Source organism: Puntigrus tetrazona, chromosome 2 (genome assembly GCF_018831695.1).
Source record: "Puntigrus tetrazona isolate hp1 chromosome 2, ASM1883169v1, whole genome shotgun sequence".
NCBI lineage: Eukaryota > Metazoa > Chordata > Actinopteri > Cypriniformes > Cyprinidae > Puntigrus > Puntigrus tetrazona.
The window spans coordinates 8,437,224-8,450,629 of record NC_056700.1 but is presented as its reverse complement, the minus strand read 5'-3'; the positions used below and the strand labels follow the sequence as shown (position 1 = coordinate 8,450,629).

General features: G+C 38.7%; 1 protein-coding gene across 7 annotated transcripts in view; it reads right to left on the bottom strand.

Annotated features, from left to right (window-relative positions):
- The window catches only part of clcn2a (chloride channel, voltage-sensitive 2a), a 47,026-nt gene extending 36,275 nt beyond the window's left edge, over window positions 1-10,751 (bottom strand). For 6 of the 7 annotated variants that reach the window (XM_043216804.1, XM_043216836.1, XM_043216810.1 and 3 more), the window contains exon 1: window positions 7,239-7,453. In XM_043216804.1, the coding sequence (XP_043072739.1) occupies window positions 7,239-7,289 (51 nt within the window). In that variant the 5' untranslated portion in view covers window positions 7,290-7,453. Of the gene's footprint in view, window positions 1-7,238; window positions 7,454-10,271 lie in introns of those variants that run through there. The other variant, XM_043216826.1, reaches the window with a different exon arrangement.
- Between the last annotated feature and the right edge of the window lie 2,655 nt (window positions 10,752-13,406).

Genomic DNA, 13,406 nt, shown 5'->3' with positions numbered 1-13,406 from the left:
TTTCTAATACACTCAAGAGTTGTGTGTAGCCCATTCAGACTGCGCTGCACGACCTTGAGTGTATCTGCTTGGGTTCAAAGCCCAAATTTGCGGCAAAACAGTGTCACTCGTCAGTTGCTAAGTAACATTTTGATGCATTTTTAAAATAAAATAAGAAAAGTGAGACATTGTTAATGATAACAATTACAACAGCTCTATTAATACATTTATTATAACATTCACACATAGTGTTCAAATTGGTATCTTTAATGTTTTTCAATGAAAAAAAGTACACACCTAATTTAAGAATAATTTATTCATTTAATTCAATTAATTTATTTCCCTAATTTATTAATTTTATGTTAAATTGTGCTTTGAAGGGGAAAAAGAATTACAGCTATATTTAAAAAAAATTGTCTTAAGTAAAAATTCTTAAATTGTTTTATATATAATTTTTTCTTTGAAAAGCTAGACAAACCAATAAAAAGCACCTTTTGGCTATTTATTTTTTTTTAATGGAAAAAAGAAATACGAAAACCCATGTTCAGCATTCAGCCTGCGGTGCCGTGTTTCATTTTCTTCGGCTTCGGCCAAGAATTTTCATTCGTTGCATCCCTCGTCTCTATTGCGGTTACAAGCTCACATGATGTTGCTGTGATAAGTGGTCACGAAAAACACAATGTTTACACACGTTTTTGCAGTTTAAAAATAAGTGATGTTAAGCCGTGGAAAAGCAATCTGCAATGAAAGAGAACTCATTTCGCTGTATGCGCAAGAGTAGATATTTTTGCCACTTTGTAGGCTTTGAACAGTAAAAAACACACACTTATTATGTGAGTCAAAATGCCCGTCCTCATCCTCATAAACACAGTAAATTAGGTCTTTAAGGCACACAGATCAGAAAGAAAACACTTGTAACAGCATATTGGATCTGGGCAGCTCTTAAAGTGACAGCACTTTTTTTTGCAGCTGTCTGTGAGGCAACTTCATTTCTAGCAATTATCGTCGATTTGATTACACAGGCTGTCTAATAATAAAAATTAAGTTAAAATGTAAGTGTTTATTCTTGTCATTACACATTACTATCAATCTCCTATTTGATACTGTCCTGTTCTTTGACACAATCTGTATTGTCAAAAGCGCAATTCAAATAAAAGTGATTGATTGATTGTGATTTATATGGTTACTGTGAAATAATATGATATAATGTTATGGTCATACCGCCCACCACTAATTGTTGGTTTTGATAAGTGGCAAAAGTAAAGAAAATAAATACATAAATATATGGAAGTAGCATGGAATGCGACGCGAAAGTTCCTTCGAAAATATAAATAGTAACTAAAACGCCAATTCTACCGGGGGGTGATGTGGTTGCGATTTTTACCACGAATGAATCACTGGAACGCGATTTGTATGGCCGCAGAATGCAATTTCTACCAAGGGGTAGAATCGTGAGGGGAGCCCAAGTGGATAGGCTGTCTTCAGACCTCAAACTGACCTTATATCACATCAAGGCTAGTTAAAAAGTCCCAAAAATGCTTTTTACTTGATGGTTATATCACACATGGGATTATCAAGACATTAAAGACATAAAAATTTTTTTTTTGCATTTTTCATCTTTATTATGCACAGTCTAATATGTCATTGACCTGCACATTATTGGTACACAACTAGCAAGTATGTTAATCACAAAAACCTGCAGACACAAAATCGAAAAAAAAAGGGTTTCAGGTGGATATGTGTGGCCTGTGGCAAAGATCTCTCTAAAGGGTTTTGGAGTGTAAATGGAGCCTTTTACCACGTCTGCCTCAGAGCCTTTAGGCAGCCATCTGAGAGCATCAAATGCCCAGTCCTGCATCGCTAAGGCAGGTGCGGCACTCCACTGCAGGTTAAATGGAACATTATATCCACCGCAATTAATGATTTCTGTATCCTGCAGGAATTTTACTGTCCTTCATGATTGTTCCATGTCAGACTGTGCAATATGACCCCATCGAGATCTTGTGTGATGCCCACAGCAGACTGTGTGACATCTTTTATTTCAACTGTACGATGTGCATCTTATCTTAGACTCTGGTTATGATTGACAGGCATGACTGGGCGTTTTACAGTCCCCATCACATTCTGACATCCACATTGACACGCAAAATTGAAATGGGCTCCTCAAACAAAAGCAAGCTGTTTTTTTATTTAAAGTGTCTGGAGTCTGTGGCTAGGCCAAAGAAGATGTAATTCTTCACACCAGACACCAGAGATAATTTTGATAGTATGAAAATAACTAGAGGGCTACAAGACATTTGTGTTAAGCCTATCACGCAGACAAGTATTTTCAACAGAACGTCGCTCTCCTTCTCTCTCTCTGTCTCTTTTGGTCTCTATCCAGACACACACACACACTGATAACGTCATCAATTGCTGTGCTCCAATTGGTTCTTCATTTGATGGGTGTCATAAGAGCAGTCACACTAGAGAAATGTGGCCCACATATTTTGACATTACCAGAACCCAGTAAGAGAAGATTCATCGCAAAAGCAGTTAATTGGTCATCATTGAGCGTGTGACATTAAGACTGCAGATTCTGCATTACAACTTACTTGTTCTTAGTATCTGCAAATTTTCTCAGTAAGCAAAAACATGGCAAAAAAAAGTCTTTGGGTTAGTCAGCTGTACAGTGAACATAGAAAAGAATTATGAAGCACATATAGAAATTAAAATAGCAATTATTTAAAGAGAAAGGGCATGATTCACATGAAAACACTGCCAATGCACACTTTTTTAATGCCCATTTATTTAATCATATATACTATTGAAAACGATCGATTGGTTTACTGTTATACTATTTACTATTATAACAGTTTTTTAATTTAATACATATTTTTAATATAACATATCAAAATGTGATGGCAAATATGCTGATTTACGGATCAAGTAACATTTCTTCTTCTTATCAATATTGAAAACAGTTACGCTGCTTAATATTTTTCAGGAATCTGTGTTATAGCAATCATTTGAAACACCAATCTTTAATAAAATGATCACTTCACTACTTTTTTGTCAATTGATCGGTTCCTTCGTGAATAAAGCTATCAATTTCTTTTAAAAAAATAGCTGAACATACTGTGATAAGTAGTGTAAACAGCTCTAAATGTAGCTCGTAGTGATAACAAGGTGGAAACTTTTATCAAAATCTCACTATAAACTAAAACGTACCTTAGCTCTTGACTTTAAGAAATCCAATTTTGCACAGTTCGATAGGGTGTCACCGAGCCTTTTTGTGTAAATTCTTTTGCCTAGTCGGGTCATTTAATGTCGCATCTCAGCAAGCAAGCTTATTAAGATATTGCAAGAGTTTTAGCTCTTCGGGCACACATTCTTCAATAAATATAATGGGAAAAGTAAGGAAAAGGATGTATTGGATTAGCATTTAACACAGCCAGAAGATGCGTGAAAACAACCTCTGTCAGCAACCACATCTCCTCCTGTTTTCCAAAAATCTCTTCTAAGAAAAAAAAAGGAATCAAGGCATTGATCCCATTACGCTAATGACTCTTCCTCAATCCAGCGCACCTGGTGTGGGCCCATTTGACACCGAGCCAGAATGAAGAATATTAAGGAATTGTGTAATACCTTTACCTGAGCTGTTGTATTAAATTATAGTGGTTCAGGGCCAAATGGTGTTTCAGATGCTTGGATGGAGATCATGCGACTAAAAGCTGATGTGAGATTAAACTGCCTTCTTTAATCCATTTTGCAATCAGGTTGATATGGCTGTCATTAGAGCTGTTGCCTTGCCTGCTTAAGGTTATTCATTGCTTCATTTGAGAAAAAAAAAAAATCATGAATGGGGTAGTCAAATCATCTTGGTGAGTGATGAATAGCATATCCACTCGGCATATCATTTATCCAAGAGCGTATGAACACTGCTGATCAATTTATGTGCATGCATGACCAAACTGCAGGCAGTATCGCTGGCTGTTAGACACTTTCCAGCACAACCTCTCCCTTGCCTATGGTTTGTGGGTAAAGTGTGAGGTCATTAGCATCTTTCTGCTGTAGTGACTGCACTGTAAAGATCCCCTAGCGGTGCTAAAAGCGTAATCACATGTCTTTGACTGCATGCACCATGCTGGAAATGTGCGGGGAGGCTGATGTCACGCCGTAGGACTTGTATCCTCTACATCTACGGTCTTTGATCTCGTCGGTGGCCGAAATCCTGCTCCCCTTGACGGAGGACATTGGAAAGCTGTCTAAAACATCTGTTCTTGTATATTCTCAATTCTGAAACGCATACTGAAAGGTCAAAACTAAGGGTCATGTATTTTTGCTGCTAAAGGTGGGGTTTAAAGGGAAAGTTCACACAAAAAACGGAAAGCGTCGTTTACGCGCAGCAAAGCTGTCAGACAACTATTTCATTTCCCGGAACACAAAGGGAGGTGATAGATCAAGCTGCACAATAAAAATAATCATCAAATAATCGATGAGGCTTTTGTGTCATTTTCCAATTGTTCTCGTGTCACATGAAAAAATAGGTGAAATTTATTCTGACGTCTGAGACACTGACATACTGCCATATTTAAATTAAAAGAACATTTTTTTAACAGAACTTTCTCATGCCAAGGCTGCATTTATTTATTTAAAACAGTAATAATATGAAAAATGACTGTAAATTTTTTTTTCAAATATTTACCATTTTCTGTTATAAAATATTTCAAATGTAATTCATTCGTTTTATGCCAAAGATGAATTTTCAGCAGCTATTACTGCATTTTTCAGTTTCACATCATTCTTCAGAAATCATTCTCATATATTTATTTGATGTTGCTAAAAATGTTATTATCAAATGTTGTTTCGTGAAAACTTAAATTTTGTCTTGTGCCATTATTGTCACTTTTGGTTAGTGTTTTTGTTTAAAAAAAGAGAATAGAAAAAAATTTAATGACCCCAAACCTTTCAATATACAGAGTAAAGCCAAAACATATTTAAGTCTCTTTTAATGGGCTTGATGACAGCTGCGAACACAATTTATTATATTGGCAGTCACCAACCACTTTCTTTGCGTAGATATAAACATCTCACAGACCTCTTCAAAAAAGGAAAAAGTAATAGGGAATGACATGAGGGTGAGTAAATAACGACAAAATGTATCTGTCATCACTTGTCACTTCTGGGTGAACTATTCCTTTAATTGTCGCTGCTCTTGTATTCCTGATTAATATCTTCTCTGACTCAACCAGTTTCACCAGCACACTCATTCCCTATTTTATTCAATCCATCTTTCGGCGGTACCGTCATTTTATCCATCCCCTCAGACCACCGTAAACAGCCACTGGTGCAATTTTTTTCCCGTGGATATACAGTGCACCTGCTTTTCTGCCACTGACACCTGTCTGTAATCTCTACTCAGCTCTTATCCAGCTCTCATACGTAAACCCCTGCTAGGGCTGCGGCATTTCAGCTAGAGATGGCGGGCGGATTTTTGATGGATTGAATGCTGCCAATGATCAGACAGGGTGATAGCAGAGACTCTCCACCGGTCCATGCAGTCGGTGCACAGTGACAGAGGAGTGATGTGTGCTAATGCTAGGAGGAAAGTGTCCTCGGGCGTGCTATTTTTGCCAAAAGCTTGAGGGAAACACGTCTGACCGGGCTCTCTGGAAGAAGCATAAATGCAAGTTTCACGGTTCTTTCCCTTCTTCCAAACAATATAGGAAAATCTTCTAAAGCCAGCCGGCGCAGATGAGAAGCTTGAGAGAAATAGATTCTTTGAAAGGAGGGGAAAATTGCAAATAGTGTGGGTATGTGCAATCGTGAGCCGCAAGGTACAAAAGGCCACTGAAGAGCAGACTCACTGTTCTTGTGATGACCTTACCTGCAAGACCATTTGAAAGGTCCTTTGAGAAGATGATATCGGCGGTGCAATCACACGAGCTTCAGTGCAAAACACGAATCACTGAGCAAGGCCAGGTTTCTTAAAAACGACAGCACTGAGTGCCATATTTGAGCGTTTAGACTCGGAAAACGTGAGTCACGAAAGCATAAGCATTGTGATAACCCTAGAGAAATTCAATTAATAGACAACAAAATACAGTCAGCTTGTGCACATACTGAAAGCAAAACAAACATGGCATGGAAAAGCACACATCACAGACTAATCCTCTTTTTGGCCAAATTTGTCCAGACAGGCTCGTGCCTGGCAGTGCGGCGAAGCACGTTGCGAGGACAGTAAATGATAAAGACATCAATCAGAACGAGGCGCAACCCCCGGTCAAAGGGAAAGGTGTTGAGAGAGGTAATGAAACCGCGAGTCTCCAGCCACCATTTTGTATAGCGCTGTATTGATCCTCTCACCGATAAGGAAAGCAGGGCCGGAAAAAAAAATGTCCCAGTTACATTCATCACACACATAGACGCTGAGGAACACATCGTCTGGCCCTGCAGGGAGAAAGGCTGCTCAGAAATAGCCTGAACTCAAAAAGACAAGATACGAACACAACACATGGATCCGAGTGCGGCCACTTCACGCCTACCTTCATTATGCAAACGCATTTGTCATAACAGCGCAAAAAAACTTGCTCGGATAGATGGATGTTAGTGGGAGGGGTGAAGCAGGGGATTTTGGCGCAGAACGAAGAGACTGTACCCCACACCGACCGTTTGAACGTGTCCTTCTCCAGTTCCCCTTCTCTTCATATCTGCCTGAATATAGAGATATCCCTGTCAAGTGCTCCAGGGTACAGCTGTCAATCACAATGTGACAGAAATGGGGGGGAAACTGGTGCATGAGTCAATTAATATTCAGAGTGGATCTACATTTAGTCCACAAGTGCAAAAGCAGAAGTAGGAGGGGCACTAGAGGGATGAAACAGGGATGAAGGGGGGACTTTGATGATGCCCTTAAACTTGAAATGTGGATGAACTCATAATGCAAATGATTCCATTAGTTATGCCTCGCATATTATTGTGGGCTCGACAGACTTGAATTACCTCCCATATCAACAAACAAATGACTTAATTAGCTGGAAACCGCTCAGAAGTTTGCCAGCAACGCGCACAAATGAAATATAAACCGTCTTTTACGCTCCTGGCCTACGATAATTACGTTCTCGCTGTTCAACTTGGGTATCGTCGTCCGCTTAAGCAAATTAAAGGGTGATTTCGTTCACAGCAAAAATAAACCCACAGCTTTGCGCTCACTCGGCCATACTTTTTACGCACAGAACAAAATAAAACAGGAATTACGCTGACCAGCGTATACTCACCAGAGTTTGCTGATATTGGAGCACGCGCTGAGGGGCTCGGTCTCGCGCCATAACCGTGAATACAGCGCGGATGAAATATTTAAACGCTATACGGTATTCCCAAGCCACAAGATCACATCTGCATCACCGGGACGCAATTCAACAAGCAGCATGAACTGAGTAACAGGTCCCTCTCCGCAGAAAACAGCCCAGCAGCCTATCCAGCTGTCGAATGAACTCTTCCCTCTTCCCGCGCGCGCACTGCAATATATGCCATAACGCGCTGGAAACCCGCTTTTGTGTGGGAAGACAGGGGTTACTACACTTCATACCTGTTGACTCGTTTGTCAAAAATCAATAGATATGTTTTCTATCGCTGTGTGAGCAATCGCTATTTTGCACTACCGTGAACCCAAGCACTTAATGCGTAGATTACGCATGCCAGGCTGTTTTATGACTAAGTTTTAACGACCCGAGGCATGGACGGATAGCCCGCGTTTCCAGTTTATCGTGCAAACATTTCTTATTTACAGTGAGAGAAAACCTTAAATGGAGTTGAATTGTTTTCTGTTGAAATTGGGATGCACCTGTTACCCTTCTAAATGAACTGATCTGGAATGACACACAACATCTTCACTTTGAAAGCCTGTGGAGAGCCAATGGGCAGTTCATTACACGGCTCATTAATATTACTTATGCTTACAGTAAATGCTAAATATAGATGCGAGTTTGAAATGCATAGGATGCATTGGCCCACAAGCGCAAACAGCTCAAAGGCTTCATGGGATGAAAGACAGAATTCCTTGTAGAGAGAGAAAGAAACCAATGGGTTGTTAAACAGATTTCCCTACAGAGACAGAGACTGGTATGCTGCTTTTGGGCTCAGTAACAGGTCTACTGCCAGCTCAGGGAACAGCAGGGGCACAGGCTGGGATGAAATATGAATGTATCACTGTGAATTCTGACAGTTTTCTTGCAACACTGCAGTGTTTTTTGTGTATCAAGCGCTCTCTCCTTCATGCATGCTCATGCATACAGACCTGACTTAAAAACCCCTGTCCTTAAAAACACCGCTAAAAACAACATGGCTTTGTGTTTGCAGCTGTCAACAAACAGATCATTTCTGCTACAACACAGCTACTGTAACAGCCCTTCACAATCACCGCTGCTTAAAGGTATAGTCCACCCAAAAGGAAACAGTTCTTTCGTTATATAATCGCTGTTCTGAATCTTGGAATCTGTGGAACAAAAAGTTTTTGTTGTTGATGTCCACACCAAACTCAATGTTCTCCGATGCTCTTTAAACCACCACTTCTTCAAAACACCCTCTCTGGTGATCCACAGAAGGGAATTAGTGTAGATTTTTGATTACTAGTAAGTGCACAGACCTTGTTTCTCTGTGTCTCTGTACATCAGACCGCACGGCGCAAACCGTTTTCACTTAATAATGTTTATGCGCAAAGGCTCCACGCGTCACGTGGCATGGACTCAGGTGAGCATCCCTGCTCGTCTGCATCCCTCTGAATTGGGTGTTCCGACGCCCTCGGCGCTAACACACTGACCCAATTCGATGCACCTTCCAGAAAACTTTCTGAATGTTCTTTTAATGAATTGTGGAAGCCCGAAAGAGTTCAGAAGAACATCTTGTTCATTGACTATTTAAATATGGGTCTGGGTGAGAAAATGAGACGTCGATCCGTAGTGGGGGTGTGAAACAGGGGTCGATATTAGATTACATACAAGTATTGCCATCCCAGACGGAGAATAAGACCGAGTGTGCGTAAAACTCAATAGCATGTGTCTCTTCTGCTCGGTACCAGCCAATACTAGATAATACTCAATACTCATTCAAAATTCTATGAGCGTAAATACGTTCAGGTAGAAAATCGATCGCATTTTTGTGATTTAAACAGGCAATTAATATACAAGTGCTATAAAAACCGATACATTTAGTCAATTGCACACACAACAAAACATATTCAATAAAACTAACGCATATGTAGTTGCACTGTAGAATACCGTAAAAATACTGTGCACAGAATTACTCCAAATAGCATTTTTTTTTATTTATTTAATGTTTACTGCGTTACATTAGTGTCATGTGAGTTACCCTGATGGTGTTTTGTGTTTGTGTGGGCAACACTGTGCTCCGTCTTCAAGTTATTATTAGTCACTGTTGCTGGAGAGGCCAATGCTGCTGAACTTTAAGTCATCATGTGGCCTTCCAGTGTGCCATTTGTATCTTATCAGCACATTACACCAAACAGATTCTATAGCTCAATGACATATACGCTTAGAAAGCGTGAGTCTGGTCACCAAAACACCATTTTGGAACGCTATAATATCTTTAGTGTATTTCTTTTGGTAAAGTTCTATCAAACACAGCTGACATTTTTACCATAAACGTACTGCACACCTAATTTTTTTCACAAGTGTTAGCTATTTGGGCTATCAATTCCACACGTTGCCAAATCAATCGAGTTGAGGAAATAAAGTTTCTCTCCAAGTTATGAGATTTTTCCCTCTCCTGAATGTGAAGCGAACTCTTCCATTTCCAATTTCAACAGAATGCATCCTCTAAGTAACTGCAGAGGTGGATATATCGATTTTTTTTTGTTTTAAATTATGTAGATGCGCATATAAATTATATTTTTTCTTGTGCTTCACATTCCTCTCCAACATTAAGAAAGGACCTTGAAGGGACACTGGATGTAGATACATAAACGACAGAATCCGCAGGGTTTCTCGAGAAAGCGATAGAACATCATCTTATATTGAGTCGGTCTGACAAAATTGTGCCTATTTGTCCTCATTAGAGGATCTAGACAAGAGAATCAGGCGGGTGTTCAACTCCCCGCACGAATAACACCGTGCCCTTGAGCCCCACAAGATAACCAAGTCGATTAAACGCCCTTCGGAATAAGAATGACATGCAAAAGCTTCAAAAAGGCGATCGGGTTGTTCTGATGGCAGTTGAGTGACTTCTAAAGCGCGTTAACGGCGCAATATCGGACACCTTAACAGGTTGCTATTTCGTCTTTGGCGGCTACTTACATTTTTCCGCGCCGGCTTTTAGTCTTGGTAAGAGCTCCTCTTGAACGCAACAGTCCAAACGTCACCTACGCCGCTCCATTTAATGACGCAAAAATGCAAGAAATCCCCACACAATTAGAGCAACGCAATCAGTATCGAGTAATGACGTCAGTGCCGTTCGGTCCCAATTGTTCGTCTAGACGATCGGGATACTTTGTGTGTAATTGTCCTCGCCGGTGAATTGGCAGTGCCCTGTTGCTGATGCCTCTTGCTCGTCTCTCAATTCGCCTCGGACTGGAAGCTAAACTTCAAAAAAGCCAAGCGCTTCCCTTAAAACACACTTGTCGGTGTTAATGCATCACCTAAACGCTCCGGATTAGTGTGCTCTGCACGCGCTGATAGGTAAAGGAGTAATTAAGCCGGCAGAGCCTGGGGCGCGCGTGCACTGGCCAGGAATTGATTCTGTGATGCAATGCGGGTTCCGTCACTGGTTTAGTTATTGCGGGTTGACTCTACTTCTGTTCCTATTGCCTGTCATTAATGCCATGTGATGGCGCATTTGTCTTCATCAGTGCATTGTGCTGATGCCATTTTGACAGAACGTTAAGTTTTAAAGTGCTTAAATGCGTTTCACTAAGTTTCTATCTATCTATCTATCTATCTATCTATCTATCTATCTATCTATCTATCTATCTATCTATCTATCTATCTATCTATCTATCTATCTATCAACACTACCATCATCCATCCATCCTTCTATCTATCTATCTATCTATCTATCTATCTATCTATCTATCTATCTATCTATCTATCTATATAATCTCATAGACACTGCCGTCATCCATCCTTCTATCTATCTATCTATCTATCTATCTATCTATCTATCTATCTATAGACACTACCATCATCTATCTATCTATCTATCTATCTATCTATCTATCTATCTATCTATCTATCTATCTATCTATAGACACTATCATCATCATCTATCTATCTATCTATCTATCTATCTATCTATCTATCTATCTATCTATCTATCTATCTATCTATCTATCTATCTATCTATCTATATAATCTCATAGACACTGCCATCATCCATCCATCCTTCTGTCTATCTATCTATCTATCTATCTATCTATCTATCTATCTATCTATCTATCTATCTATCTATCTATCTATCTATCTATCTATAATCTCATAGACACTACCATCATCCATCTATCAATCTATCTATCATCTATCTATCTATAGACACTGCCATCATCCATCCTTCTATCTATCTATCTATCTATCTATCTATCTATCTATCTATCTATCTATCTATCTATCTATCTATCTCATAGACACTACCATCATCCATCTATCTATCTATCTATCTATCTATCTATCTATCTATCTATCTATCTATCTATCTATCTATCTATCTATCATAATCTCATAGACACTTCCATCATCCATCTATCTATCTATCTATCTATCTATCTATCTATCTATATAATCTCATAGACACTACCATCATCCATCTATCTATCTATCTATCTATCTATCTATCTATCTATCTATCTATCTATCTATCTATCTATCTATCTATCTATCTATCTATCTATTTATCTATCATAATCTCATAGACACTACCATCATCCATCCTTCTATCTATCTATCAACCAATCAATCTATCTATCTATCTATCTATCTATCTATCTATCTATCTATCTATCTATCTATCTATCTATCTATCTATCTATATAATCTCATAGACACTGCCATCATCCATCCTTCTGTCTATCAATCAATCAATCTATCTATCTATCTATCTATCTATCTATCTATCTATCTATCTATCTATCTATCTATCTATCTATCTATCATCTCATAGACACTACCATCATCCATCCTTCTATCTATCTATCTATCTATCTATCTATCTATCTATCTATCTATCTATCTATCTATCTATTTATCTATCTATCATAATCTCATAGACACTACCATCATCCATCCTTCTATCTATCTATCTATCTATCTATCTATCTATCTATCTATAGACACTGCCATCATCCATCCTTCTATCTATCTATCTATCTATCTATCTATCTATCTATCTATCTATCTATCTATAGACACTACCATCATCCATCTATCTATCTATCTATCTATCTATCTATCTATCTATCTATCTATCTATATAATCTCATAGACACTGCCATCATCCATCCATCCTTCTGTCTATCAATTTATCTATCTATCTATCTATCTATTTATCTATCTATCTATCTATCTATCTATCTATCTATCTATCTATCTATCTATTTATCTATCTATCATAATCTCATAGACACTACCATCATCCATCCTTCTATCTATCTATCTATCTATCTATCTATCTATCTATCTATCTATCTATCTATCTATAGACACTGCCATCATCCATCCTTCTATCTATCTATCTATCTATCTATCTATCTATCTATCTATCTATCTATAGACACTACCATCATCTATCTATCTATCTATCTATCTATCTATCTATATATAATCTCATAGACACTGCCATCATCCATCCATCCTTCTGTCTATCAATTTATCTATCTATCTATCTATCTATCTATCTATCTATCTATCTATCTATCTATCTATATAATCTCATAGACACTGCTGTCATCCATCCTTCTATCTATCTATCTATATATCTATCTATAATCTCATAGAAACTACCATCATCCATCCTTCTATCTATCTATCCATCTATCTTTCTATCTACAAAGAGGCAAATGATCAATCATAGGACATCCTTCACATATACATGTGCTGTTGAAATCATTCCTGATGAGGTTCCGAGCTTGTCGTGATCACAGCGACTCCAAGGCTTGCAGACAAGGCTTTTTGCTCTATCCTGATTTTTCACAGCTGTGACTTGTGGGCTGCTGCAGGGTGACTGAGCGGAAGATTGTTTCTGCACTGCGAAAGAGAGAGGGTGGCGAGATCCTCTAATTTCAGTGTGCGCTAATGTTCAGAACAAACGTTCTCTCGTATTTAAACATTACCATCAACGGCTCTGGCTCAGTGTTCACATTTGCAGCAAATAAACAGTTGAATGCACTATGATCTCCTCATGTTTACAACAGTTCACCAGATCCAGGGACAACAGGTGTTTTG